The sequence below is a fragment of the Felis catus genome, chromosome D1 (genome assembly GCF_018350175.1).
Source record: "Felis catus isolate Fca126 chromosome D1, F.catus_Fca126_mat1.0, whole genome shotgun sequence".
Lineage (NCBI taxonomy): Eukaryota > Metazoa > Chordata > Mammalia > Carnivora > Felidae > Felis > Felis catus.
The window spans coordinates 84641883-84661417 of NC_058377.1; the positions used below are offsets into that span (position 1 = coordinate 84641883).

General features: G+C 37.7%; 1 protein-coding gene across 1 annotated transcript; it reads left to right on the plus strand.

The window, feature by feature from the left end:
• Positions 1-1666: 1666 nt before the first annotated feature.
• Positions 1667-19290, plus strand: ARL14EP (ADP ribosylation factor like GTPase 14 effector protein). Its single transcript, XM_003993123.6, has 4 exons — positions 1667-1798; positions 11915-12414; positions 14277-14404; positions 15477-19290. The coding sequence occupies exons 2-4, from the start codon at positions 11992-11994 to the stop codon at positions 15703-15705; spliced, it is 780 nt and encodes a 259-aa protein (XP_003993172.1). The 5' UTR covers positions 1667-1798; positions 11915-11991; the 3' UTR covers positions 15706-19290.
• The last annotated feature ends 245 nt before the right edge of the window (positions 19291-19535 follow it).

Below are 19535 nucleotides of genomic sequence, written 5' to 3' on the forward strand. Positions count from 1 at the left end.
AAAGCTTCGACAGCCCTAAATTAGCTACCCACAAGTGACACCTAGTATAGTCTCATATGTGCTCTATCCAAGAAATGCAAATAAAACCAGCGCCTGTTCATCAAGCTAATTAGTAGGCTCTGGCTGTGGCCAGGCCTGTTTCCTTATATCTATCCAACAGAGTAGATGTGTGTCATTGGCCCAAAGCACTTTCTGCCTGTAGGCCTTCTTGCTATAACCCCATCTCTAGTCCTCATAAGCATATCATCAGTGGAAAAGGCGGATGTGGCAGATAGAACATACGAACATCGCATAACTCATGATTCAGGTGATGTCGTCCTTCTGCATGTTTACACCCCATCCTAAGTGTGTCAACTCCAACTCTTTCCCCTGCCTGGGTATTTAAGTTGATTTAATAAACCATGTTTTTCAAGTATCTTAATGTGGTCTGTGAGCCTTCTGTTTCATTACCATTAGGATGGCTTAATTAGTAGTGTACTTGGAGGTCAGGAGTGCATCAAGTTAGTTTTCTACACAACAGCTCAATTCAAGCATTAATCTCCCTACTGAATGTCCCTGCTTTCATGTATCTCATTATATCCTGTTCATATCCTTGTGTTTCTATCATGGTGTTTATCACACCACACTGTGATTAACTGTTTACTCCTCTGTCACTAGGCTGTGAGTTCTTTCAAAGTAGAGATAAATTTTATTCTTTTTGTCTCATTATTCCTTAGCAAATCACCAAACACAAAGTAACAAAAGAACTATTGAATGCGACCTCTTGCAGACACAGCTGAGGGGATTATCTCTTGCTTTTTGCCTTTCTCCCATTCCCTAGTTCTAAGATTGACCCAGCCTGGTTGCAGAGCAGGAAAAAAAAAACAACAACAACAACAAAAAAAAAGTGGTAGGAAGGGCCATAGGCTCACTGCAGAAAACAATTTACAGTAGGTGTGTTTTGTATCACAAACAAGCTGGGGCCTTGGTGGACCTTATCTTCTTTCCCGGTCTCACATTTTTCACTTGGGTGGTCAAAAAAACAATAGTTTGGGTGCTTTCCTCCCTCCTATCCCCACCTGAAAATGGTTGAAGGCTGAGTCTTCAGTCTAAGGGATCACAATCTCTCAAAGATTCTAGATGAATAATACCCACTCCAAAAACTGAGCGCCTAAACTGTGGCAGACAATAGGGATACAAGAAATAAACTGTTTTCTTCCCTCAGAAAATTTACAAGCGTCTTCCTGGAGACTACATTTTACTCCAATAAACATAGCTATTTCTATTGTTTGAATTTAAAAAGATGCATTTTGCAATATATTTCGTTTGAACAAAAATCACACAAAACGTGAGACTATAAAGGGTCTGTTCGTGACGTTCTTGTAACTCATTCACTTCTCCAGGGATTAAGAGGAATGGGGTGCGAAAATTTGGCCTCACGCACAGGCATAGGAATTTGCGAACACAATCCAAGTCAGCCGAACCTGTATCTCCCAAGAAATAGCCCCAGGGAGCTCCCAATTCCCTAACCTCACAAAACAAACGCAAAACCGAGACGACTCCTGAAGCAACCATTGCCTCACCTTGCATATTCCGCCAATTAACACCGCCCAGCCCATTCCGCGCAGGAGGCGGGCCAGGCTCGGATCCGCTCTAGGCTTCTATAGGGCGTCGCTTTATGGTAGCGCTGAGCCTCTCTAGCCCTTGCCAGCCGTCCTCTCAGTGGTAGGACGGGGAAGAGAGGAAGAGCTGGCCGCCAAGTCGGCTCTACGTGAAAGCGGGTGCAGCCCAACCTCGGCCGAGGAGAGCTCGAGCTAAGGTGGAAGGGGCCCGGGGGAGGCTCTGGGAAGGGCGGGAGTGAGGAGACGGGTCCTTGGGTGGGAGGGGGGCCCGGGCCGGTTCACGGAAGTCCCTAAGGAGAGGTGGGAGAGGAGGCCCCGACACATGAAAAGGGATTTCAGCTTCCGGCTTGGGCCTCCTGCAGCCGGCTACGCTGCTGTGGCTCCGACTCCCCCAGTTCTTCTGCGGGCCCCTTGTGTCAGGGCCCAGCATAGTTTCCGGCGCATCTGTCTCCTCCGCGGGTTGTCTCCCCTTTTCGGGAGACCTGGAACCCTCAAAGCTATGATTTAGGCTTATACTATGTACATGAGGGATATTATGGCCCTGAATCTCGTCCACATCCTGTATCGCTGCCTGTTCGTTTTCATCCTCCCAGCCCTAGCTGATTGAGGCTGGAGGCCGATCAGTATTCATTTTTTCATCCCAGTAGCATGAACATAGGAAGTGTTCATTGGATGTATTTGATAGCTTGACACATGATGTGACTGTCACCTAGGGGCGTTATGCATGTGACCATCATGCTGTTGGAGTGGGAATAATTGCAGCATCCTGGGGACCTAATCACCCTGATTTGGAGAGATCCATCTTTCTTGATGTGACATGTGACAGTTTCTGAACATGGAACATGTATTCAAAAGACGTTAAGTGATTACTTAGTGCCAGTATTATGCTAAAGAAGCTACAACTGTAAACAGGAACTGGTTCATTCTTTGTCCTCACAGAGCTTAATGTATTATTGAAAAACTAACAACAACAACATCAAAAAAAAAAAAAAAAAAAAAAACCCGTGATGAGTGCTATGAAAAGGGAAATCCCTGATGTTCCTCTTTTGCCTTTGGGTGATGCAGAAAATAAAACCATAATGCTCCTGCCTTCCAACAGCTGAGAACAGAGAAAAAGTTTTATTGCACCATGAGATTGCTCTGCAGACACAGAGGAAGAAGGACCTATAATAATAGTACTTGGGTAAGGCACACCAGATAGGTTTAGACACTGGTACTGCCCTGAAGGATAAGTTAGCATTGCCTGGCACAGAAAGGGCCATTGGCTTTCCAAGCAGGAGTCATAAAGTGTAAAAGAACTTTGCAGGCAGTGTCGTTTGGCCTGGAGTATGTGGCATTTGAACAAGTAATGCCATGCTAGAGAGTCCAGACTCTTATCTTCTAGGAAGAGATGAAAGTATTTTCAACAGAATGATTCAGAGTTCAGTTTCACAATCACCTACTCAACAACTGGAGTGTTAAGTATTTTTTGACAATTTGGGCCACATCCAGAATCAGGTAGAACCAAGAGCTTTATTTACTCTTGGTCTAGAAGCAGTCTCCATTGCTGAAATCCCACTTCAGTTTTCTTTGGCCTTTAAAAGGGCTAGAAGACTAGAGACAAATTGCGAATGGGATTTGGAAGCCTGAAGGTTTGCTAAATTGTTCCAAAAATGATCTGAAACTATACTAGACAAAGCAATAAGAAAATCTGAGGGGAAGATGTTAGATAAACCTAGAATAAATCATTAGGACCTAATTAAAAGAGATTCTTCATATAAAAGTAAAATTAATTTTTGTGGGGTTTTTTTGGTTTTATTCATTCAGCAAGAACTTGAATGTTATTACAGGCTCTGTGCTAGGCTTGGTAACTGGAGCTCTAAGCCTCAGTTTCTTCACCTGTAAATGGGGATGATAGTATTTATCTCACTGTTGTAAAGATTAACAAGATGATGTTTGTGCTTGGTGCTATACCTCACACTTAGTAACTACAGGCACCAAATATTTTAAGTGATACTTTGACAATATTTTGGTTTTAACTTCTCTTTATCTTTTTTTTTTTATTGGGCCTGAGTCTTAAGACTCAGGAAAGCTTGCTGGAGTCATTTCCTTGTATGAGCTCACTCAGCTGTGTTTAACCTGCCTATTGTAGAGTTTTGTAATGGAAAGCAAGTGATAATGCTTAAAAGCTTATTCCATAGAATCTAAATATATATATATATATATATATATATATATATATATGTATAAATTTTAAATAAATCTTTTTTAAAAATCAACTCATAGATAAACAGAATAGATTGGTGGTTGCCAGAGGTAGGAGGTCGGCAAAATGGGAGAAGGGGGTCAAAAGGTACAAACTTCAGGTATAAAATAAATAAGTAATGGGGATGTGATGTATGGCATGGTGACTATAGTTAACAACACTGTATTGCATATTGGAAAGTTGCTTAGGAAGTAAATCTGAAAAGTACTGACAAGAAAAAAAGTGTAACTGTGTGGTGATAGATGTTAACTAGACTTACTGTGGTGATCTTTCACAATATGTGCAAAATATCAGACCTTTACCTTGTACACCTGAAACCAATAATGTTATATGTAAATTATACCTCAATTTAAGAAAAAAAAACTTGTTTCTTGAGCTTGCAGTGTTCAAATCATATGATCATACAAGGAGAAAATAATTTTGTTTACTACCTAAGGTGGTAGAAGGGGTCTAATCTGTTCTACACTCATTTCATTGTTTCTTGACTCTTCTAGTATTGCTGTAAGAATATTAAATGTTAATTTTAGAATCACAAAACATACTATATTTAGGCACTGAATAAAGTGTTGGCAACCCTAAAGCAACAGAAAGTCCAAAATGCAAAAAGTTTTTGGGGATTTTTCAAATAAAAAAAAATCCAGAGTTAGTAAGGAGAGACTTTATTTGAAAGGTATGACAATAGGGGAAAAGGAATTATTGCAGTAGAGAGAATTCTCCAACCAAAAGATCTACCAGCATCTCCAGGGAGGAGTAAACTGATGCTACAACAGATATCCTTGATCCAAAGTTCAGGGACCTGGGGGAAGAAGAGAAACTTAAAATATGACTAACAAACATTTTTGTTCTGACTGGTCAGTTTTAACATGCAGTTAAGATTCACAAATTTGTAAATGAGGCAAAGATTGGGAGTTTGGACGACCTTTGTCCTAGTCTCAGGTAGACAAGGGGGTACCCTCAGAGTCTTATAGAAGCCATAAAGAGAGTAGTGGGAGGACTTCCTTAACCATGACTCTTGAAGAACCAGAAACACAGGCCTCAGGTAAAATTCAACTTCTCAAAAGGCTGTTTGAAATGGAAAATGAGTGTACAAATAAAATTCATCCAAACCTCTCTACAGGAAGGCCTTAGGAGACCCATTGATCCTTCAGGAATTAACTGTTAGTATTTGTAAATCCTACATCACAAAGTACAGTTTAAAAGTATTTGAAGACCTGGATCTCATTTGTATCGGAGTGAAATCTTACCAAAAGGTAGGGGAAAAGAACTGAATTAATCAGGCCTAAATGAACACATTTAGGGTTTTTTGTTTGTTTTTGGTTTTCATCTTATCCGATTAAAAACAGGACTTTTTGGGGCACCTAGGTGGCTCAGTCAGTTAAGCATCGGACTCTTGATTTCGGCTCAGGTCATGATCTCACCGTTCATGGGTTTGAGCCCCGCACTGGGCTCTGCGCTAATGGTGAGGAGCCTACTTGGAATTCTGTCTCTCCCTCTCTCTGCCCCTCCCCCAGTTGTGTTCGTTCTCTCTCTCTCTCTCTCTCTCAAAATAAAGAAAGTTTAAAAAAATGAAAGTGAAAAATAAAAGCAAGACTTTTTTTTTCCTTTCAAGAGGCATAGTAGGTATACTGTTTAAAATGATTGACTGGAGGTAATTAATCTCTCACTACGTTTAAAAGAATTTTCCACCAAAAAAGGGGGTGGAAGTAAAATCATGACTGTTACACAGATATAAAATTATAAACACATGATTTTTGTTTACATTATTAATGAGGGAACTATGTTGTAACCAATTCAAATGACAAAAGAACAGACATATTTATTGATCAGGACTATTGAAATGAGCAAATGGAGGCAAACGGTCTTCCACAGTGGGCCAAGCAGTCCATTGAGCCACCATTAGACAGAATTTACAAGACGATAGACAAGAATTGGATTTGCATTGCTATCCATTATCCATTATCTACAGTTGTCAGTTGAAAAATAGCTGAAAGGCAGTGGAAGACACAGAATGTGAAAACCCAGATCTCTGTGCTTTCAATAATGCATATATTTCTCATATATATATCGGTTTTATCAAATTTATGACTCCACTCCCCTCATAGTCTTCCTTAAATGTTAGACTTCCTGAAAGATAAGTTCATGTTTGGGTGTGTATCTTCCTTTTTTTTTTTTTTTTTTTAATATGCTTTATAAATATGGAAGATGCTTGGTTAATATTCTCTTAATTGAATTACCTGAAGCAGTGGATCTGGATCTCAAAGTAGTATGCTTACATGTCACCTGGGGCTCTTTTGTTGTTTTGTTTGTTTGGTTGTTTTAGTATAGATTCTGATTCAGTAGGTCTAGGGTCCTTACTGAGATTCCTCTTTTCTAATTCGTTCCCAGCTGATGCCAGTACCAGTTCGGAGACAGTAAATAGTAGTGCATTTCTGACTATGTTAATTAAGGAAGGTGTTCGATTAATCGTTACTGGAGAACATTACATCGTGCTGTAGGTAAAGGGAGCAACATGGAGCTACTGGACTGTCACTGGAAGAAAAGAATAAATATGATTTGTGGGCCACATTGCCAGAACATAGACCAAAACGAGCAAAAGAAACAGTTGCTGGGAAATAGATGCAAAGAGCTGTACAGCAGAACTTTAGCTTAGGGAGGAAAGGCAGAAATAAAGACATCGGGTACTACAACAGGGGAGGACCAGCTAGAGGCTGTAATTTTTAGAAGACAGGCAATAACCACTTAAGGTCACGGCCGAAATTTTGTGCTCCTTGAGTTAGCCTGACTTTTCTTTAGCAATACATGAAAAAACTGCCTAATTGTAGATCAGGAAGGTAACTTATGTAAGACTTCAAGCAGTAAAACTTTACTGACACAGGTGTATACACTTTTACCTTGACTGTTTTAACTTTTTTTTAATGTTTATTTTTTTTTAATTTTTTTTTCAACGTTTATTTATTTTTGGGACAGAGAGAGACAGAGCATGAACGGGGGAGGGGCAGAGAGAGAGGGAGACACAGAATCGGAAACAGGCTCCAGGCTCCGAGCCATCAGCCCAGAGCCCGACGCGGGGCTCGAACTCCCGGACCGCGAGATCGTGACCTGGCTGAAGTCGGACTCTTAACCGACTGAGCCACCCAGGCGCCCCTAATGTTTATTTTTTTGAGAGAGAGAGAGACAGCATGAGCAGGGGAGGGGCAGAGAGAGAGGGAGACACAGAATCCAAAGCAGCCTCCAGACTCTGAGCTGTCAGCACAGAGCCCAATGTGGGGCTCAAACTCATGAACCAGGAGATCATGACCTGAGCCAAAGTTGGACACCTAACCAACTGAGTCATCCAGGTGCCCCTACCATGACAGTTTTAAATGAGTAGTACAGTTGTGCCATTGAGTTTTAATCAGTGTGTAAAATTTATTTTTTTTACCGTGACTTGCAGTTTATCTTCTATCTGATAGGACGTTTTAATTTTAAACTGAGCATGTCCTATAATTTGTTCATGGGAAGTTCATCTTTCTTTTAGCAACAAGTGAGAAGTGGTGCATAATGTGAAGCTCGTACCAAAGAAACATTTCTACTTCCAGGAAGATGCAAAAAATGAGGTTGCCAAATTTAACAAATAAAAATACAGCATGCCCAGTTAAATTTGAATTTCAGACAAACAACAAATTACTTTTTAGCGCTATTTGGGATATACTTAAAATACATGTACGTTATCTAGAATTCATGTTTAATTGGCCAGTCTAATAGTAAATCTACCCTAACAGTGACACCAGCTGCTTAGAAAATGGTATTGCACAGCAGTGTAATTCCTGCAAGTGTTCCTCCAAAAATTATAGTACTCAAAAGTGTGCCAAAAGCTCAAAATAGTTGGAAGCACCTGTTTACCAGTAGAGGATGTTTTCAAGGACTGAGAGGGTCATGGCTACATTGAATTAAAAACACATTTAAGTCTATGCTTTCCAACTAAGAGTTCAGGTTCATAGTAGTTTAAGATTAATAAAAGAATTTATGGTATTGTGGAATTCCCAAGCAAATACTTAGAAAAAGGTGGGGCTGCCTGGGTGACTTGGTGGGTTAAGCATCCTACTTTGTTTGGCTCAGGTCATGATCTCATGGTTGGTGAGTTTGAAGCCCCATGTCAGGCTCTGCGCTGACAGCATGGAGCCTGCTTCAGATTCCCCCCCCCCCTTTCTCTCTCTCTCTCTCTCTCTCTCTCTCTCTCTCTCTCTCTCTCTCTCTCTCTCTGTCTCTGCTCCTGCCCTGCTTGTGCATTCTCTCTCTCTCTGTCTCTCTCTGTGTCTCTCTGTCTCTCAAAATGAATAATAAACATTAAAAAGTGGTTTAATATGAGTTAATCATATTTCCAAGTTTCCGAGAGAGATCATTTAGAAATAAGTACGCTGGCACAACTAGCAGTCTTGCTAATAAACTCTACTGAACCATGTCGTAATTTAGACAAGATAAAAGGAAAGTAAAGGAACAGATGCCCCAGTAGCCAAGGAAAAGAATTCCCTAGTGGGTAAAAATGTATTAATTCTGTAGACAGAATTTCCAAAATGAATTTTCTAAGTCACAGGATGCTTTTCCTGTCAAATACGGTTAGGGTGAGGCAAGTGTTTGCTAAGAAATAATTTTATGTTTGAAAAATCACAGATTAGTGGCTACAGATTGGGTATAGTACCTACAAATATAAAGAATCGAGCATTAATAAGACATTAAACAATAGCAGTTTCCATAATGTGCGGGTCAAGTTTTTTTCTTTGTGTTGACTGTTAAGAAAGTTCAGAGCCAGATTTGTGTCCCATATCTCTTAAAGTACAGTACAGCATAGTTTGTAGTTTTATAATCATATCTCTGGCTTCCTCTTTTCCACTCCTTAATTTATTTTAATCCACATTTCTGTTAAAAGAAATCTGCTTGTATAATACAAGCCATTTTGTCTGATATAATTGGTACCATTACTTGGAAGTTAAATTTTAAAAGTTGGTTAAAATAGGATAAAAAATATATAAGTATGCTCCACCTTAACTAGCTTTTAAAAACATAGGTTAAAATGTTCAGTGACATTTTGAACTTTAAATTGTATTCTATTTTTTAACTTTTTAAATTTAGTATTTTAACTGAAAACAGATGCATAGTCACCATTTTTTGTTAACATGAGACCAGAGTCCTCTTTGTATATGGTGTTTTCTTTGCATATGATTTCTTTGTATATAGTTTTTCTCTACAGAAAACATGGCAAAATAAGCTTTCTAACGATTTTTTTTTTTTTTTTGGAGCAAAATTTATAAAAGCACTTGCAAAACTGCAGGATCCTAGATTTTTCAGCACTCTGCCACCATCCAGATTTCAGTGATTCACATATATATTTTTTAATGTTTTTACTTTTTTTAATATTATTTATTTTTGAGAGAGAAAAAGAGTGCACAAGCTGGAGAGGGGCAGAGAGAGAGGGAGAGAGAGAGAGGATCTGAAGCAGTCTCCACCGTCAGCACAGATCCCAATGCAGGACTTCAACTCACCAACTCTGAGATCATGACCCAAGCTGAAGTCAGATGCCCCATTGACTAAGCCACCCAGGCGCCCCTCACATATATTTTTCCTAGTGACTTGTATTTGTTGAATTTTTTCTTAAGAATTCAACTAAGGTTTTGTATTTGCTTTGAAAAATATTTATGAAATTTTCAAATAGTACAGAAAATGAAGCATGTGTGTAAATGCCACCAAGTTTTATATTCCATAAATATCTTTAAAAAGGTTCCTTCCTCCTTAGAAGTATGTATACCACAAATTTGTATTTCTTTTTTTTTTTTTTTTTTTAATTCTTTATACTTAGAGAAAGCCCGCACATTTGGACGTGTGCCCAGGGGAAGGGCAGAGAGAGAGAGAGAGAGAGGAGTAGGGAGAATCCCAAGCAGGCTCTGCCCTATCAGCACAGAGCCCAATGTGGGGCTCCATCTGATGAACTTTGGATCAAGACCTGAGCTGAAATCAAGAGTCCCAGGTTGTTTAACCCACTGAGCCACCTAAGTGCCCCAAATTTGGCATTTCTTAATCTGATATATTTTATCATGATTCATTTTTTTTTTTTTAATTTTTTTTTTCCAACGTTTATTTATTTTTGGGACAGAGAGAGACAGAGCATGAACGGGGGAGGGGCAGAGAGAGAGGGAGACACAGAATCGGAAACAGGCTCCAGGCTCTGAGCCATCAGCCCAGAGCCTGACGCGGGGCTCAAACTCCCGGACCGCGAGATCGTGACCTGGCTGAAGTCGGATGCTTAACCGACTGCGCCACCCAGGCGCCCCATGATTCATATTTTTATCCATAAACCATGTACACTCTTTTTTGTGTGTTTAAAATTTTAAATAAATGGTATGTGTCCTTTTACAACTTTTTCACCCAAGATTGTCCTTGAGATTTATCTATGTTGATTCATAGAATTCCTGTAGGTTAGTCATCTTACCTGACCTGTAGGAGTCCCTGTTGAGTAACTCATGGTGTCTCATTCTTAAAATTAGGTTCTTTCCAACTTTTCACTGTCAAAGACAATAAATGCTCAAAGTCCTTGTATATGTAATGTACAAAGTCTTTGTGCTCATGTGGGACATAGATTTTTCTGGCATGGACATCTAGAGCTGAAAGTGCAAGGTCCTGGGATGTGGACTTCTTTAATATTGCCAGAAATTGCCAAAAATGCTCTAAAGCCATTGCAATTTACATTTCTACCAGTGTATAAGGAGCATGTAAGAGTTGGCCACAATTTAACCAGCACCAGGTTATCAGATTTTACAATTTTGCCATGCAAATGTTTGAGAAATGGTATGTAATTTGCCTTTTTTTTTTTTTTTTTTTTTGACAGCAGTAAAGACTGTACATCTTTGCATGCATTTCTTGGCTATTTTGTTCTCTTCCTCTCTGAATTGCCTGTCTGTATTTTTTTAGTTTTCTAATGGGTTCCTTGTCATTTTCTAATTGATTTATAGAAGTCAGGATATGTTGTTGTTTTTTTGTATATTTGGGATAATAATCCCAACCATACCTTTTAAGTGTTGCTGTTTTTCCTCCTTTAGAGTTATAAGGAAATGTTTAATTTTGATGTATAATCAGATATATCCATCTTTTCCTTGGGTATGTGCTTTCTTGTTTGAGAAATTCTTCTCCCAATGTCACAAAGTCTTCTATGCTTGCTTGCTTGCTTGCTTGCTTTAAATGTTTACTTATTTATTTTTGAGAGAGACAGGGAACGTGAGGGGGGGGGGAGGGGAGGGGAAAGACGGAGAGGGAGAATCCCAAGATTGTGAAAGCATTACCTGAGCCAAAACCAAGATCTGGACACTTAACCCACTGAGCCATCCGGGCACCCCGTCTATGTTTTCTTTTAAACATTTGTATAGTTTTTCTTTTCTTGTTTGATTATTTAATCCATCAGGAATTGATTTTTGTTTGTGAGAAAGAGATCTTAGTCTATTTCCATGTGGTTATCTGGTTATCCCTAATATTTTAATATTTTCCCCATTAAGGTGTAATACCCTATAACACTGATTATATAAAATCATGTGTCATATGTCACACCAAACCCTTATTGTTTCATGGATCTATTTGTCTATACTGTACTGCTACCACAGATTTCATTATAATAGCTTTATAGCAAATAAATATGTTACTTTGTTTTCCTTCAAGACTATCTTGACTGTCTTGGATTTTTACTCTTCCAAATAAACCAAATGCTAAATTCCAAGGTGGAATGAGTGGAATACCTACTGGGATTTTTATTGGAATAGTATTGAATTTATAGATAAATTCCTGGATAATTTATATACTTTAGTCAAAGTTCCCATGATTAATTTCTACATTCATTTAGGATAACTTTTTTGTCTGTTTCATAATTTTCTCCATAAAAGTCCTGCATATCTGATCTTTATTGTAGGCTTTTGGTAAATGCCATTCTATTCCTCACTTATGAAGAGTTTCTTTCTTTTAAATAGGTGTTGAATTTCAGCAAATGCTTTTTCAGTTTCCCAGATAAAAAGTTTGCAGCACAAATCTGACTCTTCAATCTTTTCTCTAGGGCAATCAGCACATGACCTACTTGAGAGAGATCTGTAGACAAAATCTAACAAGGGAAATTTGCTAGAATCAAGAGTGATGGATCCATGTTCAGTTGGAGTCCAACTCCGTACCACGAATGAGTGCCATAAAACCTACTATACTCGTCACACGGGTTTCAAGACTTTGCAAGAACTGTCATCAAATGATATGCTTTTACTTCAACTTAGAACTGGAATGACACTTTCTGGGAACAATACCATTTGCTTCCATCATGCGAAAATTTACATTGACAGATTTGAGGATTTGCAGAAGTCATGTTGTGACCCATTTAACATACACAAAAAACTAGCCAAAAAAAATTTGCATGTAATTGACTTAGATGATGCCACTTTTCTGAGTGCAAAATTTGGAAGACAGCTTGTACCTGGGTGGAAGCTTTGTCCAAAATGTACACAGATAATCAATGGAAGTGTGGATGTTGATTCTGAAGATCGGCAGAGAAGAAAACCTGATTCAGATGTATGTATGGCAGCCATTTTTGTCTCCTGTGTTACTTGTACAATGTGGGGTTTTGTTGAACTATCAAGAAATCATTTATATTATTATGATACTAATTGTAAATTAAAGTTGGGGAGGTGAAAGTAAATGATTTTCTAAACATTCCCATGTACCTAGACTGGATGATAAACCAGGCTTGAGAAAGGAATAACATACTATGCCCAAGACTCCAGCTGTAACTCCTAGGGCTAAGATGTCAGGAGTGGCTTTTAGAACATTCTGGTAAAGCCAGGATCTAGTTATTATCTTAGCTTCTTTTCTTTTTTTTTTTTTTTAATTTTTTTTTTCAACGTTTATTTATTTTTGGGACAGAGAGAGACAGAGCATGAACGGGGGAGGGGCAGAGAGAGAGGGAGACACAGAATCGGAAACAGGCTCCAGGCTCTGAGCCATCAGCCCAGAGCCTGACGCGGGGCTCGAACTCCCGACCGCGAGATCGTGACCCGGCTGAAGTCAGACGCTTAACTGACTGCGCCACCCAGGCGCCCCTCTTAGCTTCTTTTCTAATACCAAAGTAACTCAATGGGACATGCCAGCCAGTGAGGATCTGTATAGCACAATGAATTCCCCTTGAAAATTACTGCTTTAAAACGAACACCAGAAAAATCACTTCTAATAATTGTTTCTTCAACCTTTCTTTCTTCTTTGGCGTTAATACTGTTCTTTGGATTTCTTTTGCTTTTAGCTCTGAATTCTTATTTGATATGATCAGGCTAATTTTAGTGCTCCCTATGGTCAAAAAGCATACATTTTTACATTGTAAATACTAAATATTTATAACTCTCCCTTATTCATATGCCTACATTCAGATTATTTAACTACATCAGAAAAAAACCGAGATTTCATAAACCTATCTTTGGGTGTAGAACAAAGACAAGTATATCAAAGGAGCACTTCTCAAAATTTCTATTTATAACCAATTTATAATTCTTGCTGCTGGGATATTTTTCTCAATTTCCTCCTTTTCATTATATTAATAAACCGAATTAAAAGATAATTAAAATTTTAAATTATATGTAGTACTTCCCTTTTGTTCTCCCCTCAAAGGCATATCTCCAGGACCCAGTGTTACCTTGCAGTTCATACTAGGTACTTGCACCTGTCACTATAGATGTCTTCTCCATTCCATTTATTTGTTGCTCTGTGTAATATATCACATAAACTGCTTTTTCCCCAGATAACAAACTTAAATCCTTAACCATCAAAATTTTGTTTTACCAATGCTTTTTAAAAAGATGATAATACTGTTTCAGGACTTGAAACCATTATTATCTCTCTGCTTTTAACTGTATATACAATAATAGAATCTTTTCTTAAGGACTCAAGATGATATTAGGAGCCTCAGTTTTTGTTTTTCTTTTTTGTTACATTTTTAAAGTAATCTCTACACCCAGTGTGGGCTTGAACCCACAACCTGAAATCAGTAGTTGCTCACTCCACCGACCAAGCCAGCCAGGCGCCCAGGAAACTCAGTTTTATCCCATTGGGTCGTACAGCAGGGGTTTTTTTTTTTTGCCTTTTCTCCCATATTGACAGAAGCCATAGCAGTTTTCAGCAGGCCTATCGCCCCTTCTAATAGGCCAGAGACTAAAATTAGGTAATGGAAATACTACAAATAAGTTAACCAAAGTTAAACTTTGAATATTGTCTAGGGCTGTGTAAATTTCATTGCACTTGGGTTCTAAAACCTTTTTCTTCTTTTTTGTGAATTCCAGACTGTCCTTCAGGTTAAGGAATAATCAGGGTTAACATTAAGTTAAATATTAATGTATTCATGGTCTGTTGTCAAGATTTGAGTTGATAATTTGTTTACCTTTATTCAGGGAAGAACTGCTAAAGCTTTGAGGTCATTGCAATTTGCAAACCCAGGAAAACAAACTGAATTTGCTCCAGAAACTGGTAAAAGAGAAAAAAGAAGGCTCACAAAAAATGCAACCGCTGGTTCTGACAGGTAGGCCGTGTGTTCCCTGAAGACCTTTGTTAGCTTGCTGCGTCTGTCTGTTATTGTTTCACATCTTTCTCTGGAGTTTTGAATTTTTTGGGTAGATATTTTAAACTGGATAATCTGCAATTAGAAGGAATCTCCAAGGGCTGCATATAAAATGAAGGCGTCCCTTTCAGCTCTAAAAATTTATTTCTAAGGAAGTGTCAGTGAAGTGAACAGGTTAACATTTTTGGCATGAGAACTAAAATTCAAACATATTTAAAACAGTTTTTTGAAAAGTGTTGGTATTATGTAATTGGTATATCACCCTTCTATGGGTGGCAGCTAAAAAGTAAATCTTATGAAAATTCAAGGTTGCTTTTTATTTTTTACATGTCTAAAATAGAAACAGTTATGGTATAGTCAACAGAACGAATGAGAAAAGTAAATTGTTTAGAATATGACTTTTTAAACTGAACATTTCTAAAACACAGGTTGACAAAGAAATGTTAGTGTAATCATTCAGAATTATTTTCTACATATGCCATTTATTCCATCTGTTAAGATTTTCCAATGAGTCATTTAAGTGTTTTTAGGCCAGATTTGCTCGAGTCCGTTGAAGAACAAGAAACAGATTAATTGCAGTATAAAAACCAATAGGGTAATAGAGATTGGTAACCAACAAAATGTACCATTATTAAGCAGCCATTCTTTGTTGTTGTTGTTGTTGTTGTTGTTGTTGTTGTTGTTGTTGTTGTTAAGGGAAGGGGAAATTATTTTTCACAGAAATAATATTTTTTTGGAAATAGTTCTGGTCCATTCCTGTACTGAGTTGACTTTTAAATGGACTTCTAGAGGCATTTTCAGGCTCTTTGGATTTGTCTCAACATTTTAGAATGAGGTCTCTTCTCACACAGTTCATTACTAGTAATTATAGAGTAGGCTTGAGTCTGGTAAGTTATGTACCAGTTTTGCAGGACTTCATCCCTAATTCAAAATATTTTACTTGCTTCCATTTTTTTTTTTTTTTACCTTTTTTTCATTTATTCAAAAATAATGTCTTTGTGAAGTGTCATTCATCTTGTGTTTTCTTTTACAGACAAGTGATACCAGCAAAGAGTAAGGTCTATGATAGCCAGGGCCTGCTGATTTTCAGTGGAATGGACCTCTGTGACTGCCTCGATGAAGACTGTTTAGGATGTTTCTATGCTTGTCCTGCCTGTGGTTCCACCAAATGCGGAGCTGAATGCCGCTGTGACCGCAAGTGGCTATATGAGCAAATCGAAATCGAAGGAGGGGAAATCATTCATAACAAACATGCTGGATAATTTGTGGTATCAAATTATGGGAAAAGATCCCATCTCTATTTCTAAAACTCTGTCACTCTCAGATGCATTCTAAAGTTGACTGCCAAATGATGACAATTTGAAAACCACCTCAGCATGCACTCATTATGCATTAGTTTTGCAGTTAGGGTGCTTTAAGATTTATTATTTGATGTCAGTTTATATGGGCTTTTACTCAGCAGTCAGCTTTAAGCCTGCCCAGGCCAATGTCAACAAGTAGGTAAAGGCAGTCCTCCATTAGCACAGTTCACATTTCAGTTCCATGGTATATACCGTGGGTAGTTACGTGAAGTACAAACTTCCCTGCTGGCTCTTTGTCCATAAGTCATTATGTAACAGATGTGCCTCCTCATCAGTGACCAGTCCATCCATGACCTTCACTCAGACCCCTCTAGTGGTTGGTTACCGCACATCTGTCATGCAGTCCACTCCTAGACAGCAAAGCATGTGGTTGTGCTGTCTCCTTGTCACCCATGTGACATTTTCCAAAAGTGGATCATCAAAATAACTGGCCACCAAAGGTAAAAGAGCAGTGAAGAAATGAAAAATGATCATGCTAGATGTGAGATATGCATTGAACGTAGATGGAGTTGTAGAAGAAATCACTTATGGGAAGGTTGATGCTGCTGTTTCTCTAGAGCCTCAGTATGCAGCTAGAGGAAGCTCGCGGGGGTGCTGCTGGGGGGAGCAATGTAAATAAGGAAATAGGCTGTGATGAAAAGCTTGAATATATCCCAGAGGAAGTGATAGTAAAAAACTTCACGTTAAAGGAAATTACAGTGATTTTACAACATTGAAAGCACAAATGAGAAAATGGTAGAAGCAAATCCAAACTTAAGTATCTGCAGTGGTATAGCCTACTTTGTATCTTAAGTTAGCAAAAAGCAGGCACTGTTCAAACCGCTCTTGATTAGTTTTTTGCAACGGAATAATGCTTTAATTCTCTGTTTCCAGTGTTTTTCAATTACAGTGTACTAAAATACCTTTTTTTTTTTACAGTGTTTTCATTTTCCTTTACATTTCTAACGAGTTTTTAATATTTTGATGGGTTTTTGGAGGTCACAGAACATTTTCCCCATTGATTATTAAGGTTGCTACGAATGGTCGTTTTTATGGTCCAGCACTACTGTGCAAGCCAAGGACTGTAGCTGAGAACAGTGCCTACTTCAGGAAAAATTAATTTCAATAAAACTAGGTGGTTGAGTGTTAAAACTATTTTGGAAATAATCTACATATCTAAGTGCTAAAATTCTTCTCACTACTTACCCTTAAAAAAAAGTTTTAGCATTGTAAACCTTTCATTGTTTAGCCATACATTCTTGGTGAAAATTTGTTCCTGGTGGCAAAGATCTTACTATGTATAAAGCATGGATATTCGTACAATACAGAAACAGGGATACATGGTGTCTATGTTATTAAAGTTTTATAAGGTGGTGATTAGGATCAAAAGGGCTAAAAAAAAAAAGGCTTTAAGGCAGTTAGTAATGAAAAGGAAAAAAAAGTGGACAAACAGTGGTAGAGACAATATAAATTAAATTGGAAATTGCTTGAATCTTGATGTACTGGTTCTGTATGGAATTCGTATGGGTGCTCTTTGGAGAATGAGAGTGGATGATAACTTCTCTGCTCCTTTTTCAAGCAGCTCCCTGTCTAAAATATTTTATCAGCTAGGGCATTGCCACTAAACTAGGTTTTTGCTTTGTTTTCCCTAAGTTGTAGTACTTTAGTTTAACCAGATAAGCTTTTAGTAGTTTCAGATACATTTTAAGTCATTTAAGTGAAATTTATGCAGCCAATTTGATTGGATTGACCAGTGGAGGTTTATTTTTATTTCTGTATACTTTGGTATCTGTTTAACAGGTTTTACTTTGATGGAATGCCATTTTGAACCATGGTATTGTCATTAAGTTATAATTGTCCACTGACCTAGTTATCAGAAGTATAATCAGTATCAAGTCTTTAATTCAGATTTCAACAGAGCACTGGCAAAAAGAATATTTTGGCTTTATATACTTCAATTAGATGCTAGTTTTTTGGGTGTTTTTCTGAATTAAGGAAATATTTTGTTATAGAGGATACAGAGACTTCTAATTTTATCTGAACTTCTGGGTTCATTAGACCTTAGTTGCATTGCTACCAATGTTTTGTTTTTTTGTTTGTTGGGTTTTGTTTTGTTTTGTTTTGGTTTGGTTTTTTTTTTGGTTCTAAGTAAGTATGATTTACTATATTGCTTAAGCTTTTCAGGGGCGCCTGGGTGGCTCAGTCGGTTAAGCATCTGACTTCAGCTCAGGTCATTTGTGGGTTCCAGCCCCACCTGGAGCCTGCTTCAGATTCTGTCTCCTTTTCCCTCTGCTCCTCCCCTACTTGTGCTCTCTCTCTCAAAAAATAAACAAACATTAATAAATAAATAAATCTTAGATTTTTTTTTTTGTTTAAAACAGGAATATATTTTCAACAGAATAAATGACTTTAAAATTCAAACTTTATATTTCAACAGTCCTTAGACTATTTCTGTGTTATTTTTCAAAGATGGTAATATTTAACTTGTTTCAGGGATAAATTTCTATAATAATTTTGCTTATATTTGTTCATTATGCCTATGTAGAAGACCAGACTTTTAGTGAGCATGCAAAATGTTTACAGAGAGAGGTATATCTAATTTAGTCTGCTACAATAAAAGCTGTGTTTTGGGAAAATTACATCATGAGTTCACTTACTATTTTTTACTGTAGAATTACAGAAATACAGAATACAATGAAATAATGTGAATTCTTTTTATATTTTCCATAAGTATGGTTCATGGTGGCTAAAATTATTTTAGAATACTATTAGTCTAAAAGGCAAAAATAAAAGTGATAAGAACACTTCTGCTGTATATGGGTCCTGCTTAAGAAGTTGATGTAAGGCTATAAACATTGGTCTTACACAGTGTTGGTCACAAACGTTAAAAAGTGCATTTATATATTTGAAATAAATGGCATCCCATGTAATCTTTTTTCTATTTCTTTTATAAGCATAAGAAAACAGTTACCTTTGAAATATTATTCTTGAGATTCTTGTATTTTTTTAATATTATATCTATGTCTGTATAACAAGCTGTTCTACCATCTGACAGAATTCTCCAGAGAAATGCATTTGTGTCCTCTCAAGTACTCCCACGTTCAGAACCCCGGAATCTATATCAGAGAACCTAGGTAATATGAGTGTTCCGTAAACCAAAACATGTTTTCTTTTTTTTTTTTTTAAATGGGGATGGCTGTCTGAAGCGTGGTTTAGTTTGCTATACAGTGTTATAGGTGGGTTTTGTTGGACAAAATCTGAGCAGTCAGTTCTTTGAAAGAGCTGTTGCTGCCCTGAAAAGGCAGATTCTGCTGCGGCCTCTCAGCCCCACCCCTCCTGGGTCACATAACACTGTATGAAACCAAGGGGTCTTAAATGGACTGCACTTTGGTAATTAGAGATTTTCTGTCGACATTAGGAATACCCTTGTACAAAGTCATGGCACTGCCTTAGTTTTTGCTGACATCTGCTGGTATCTTGATGTAAATAAACTCTGCTGCTACTAAATGCTTAATCTCTTCACTTTTAAATTAAACTGTGAACACTGGTAGTTACACTAAAGTGGAATATTTTAAAGAACCCTGGGAGTAGAATGGTTTCTCTTTGTAGCATTCTTAGGTCTCACCCAATAGTAGTCAACCAGATTTCTTTTTTCAGGAATATGAGTCAGGATATGAAAATATGCATAGGCACTTCTGGGTTTCATTTATTTATTTAAGGTTTATTTAAGTAATCTCTACACCCAGTATGGG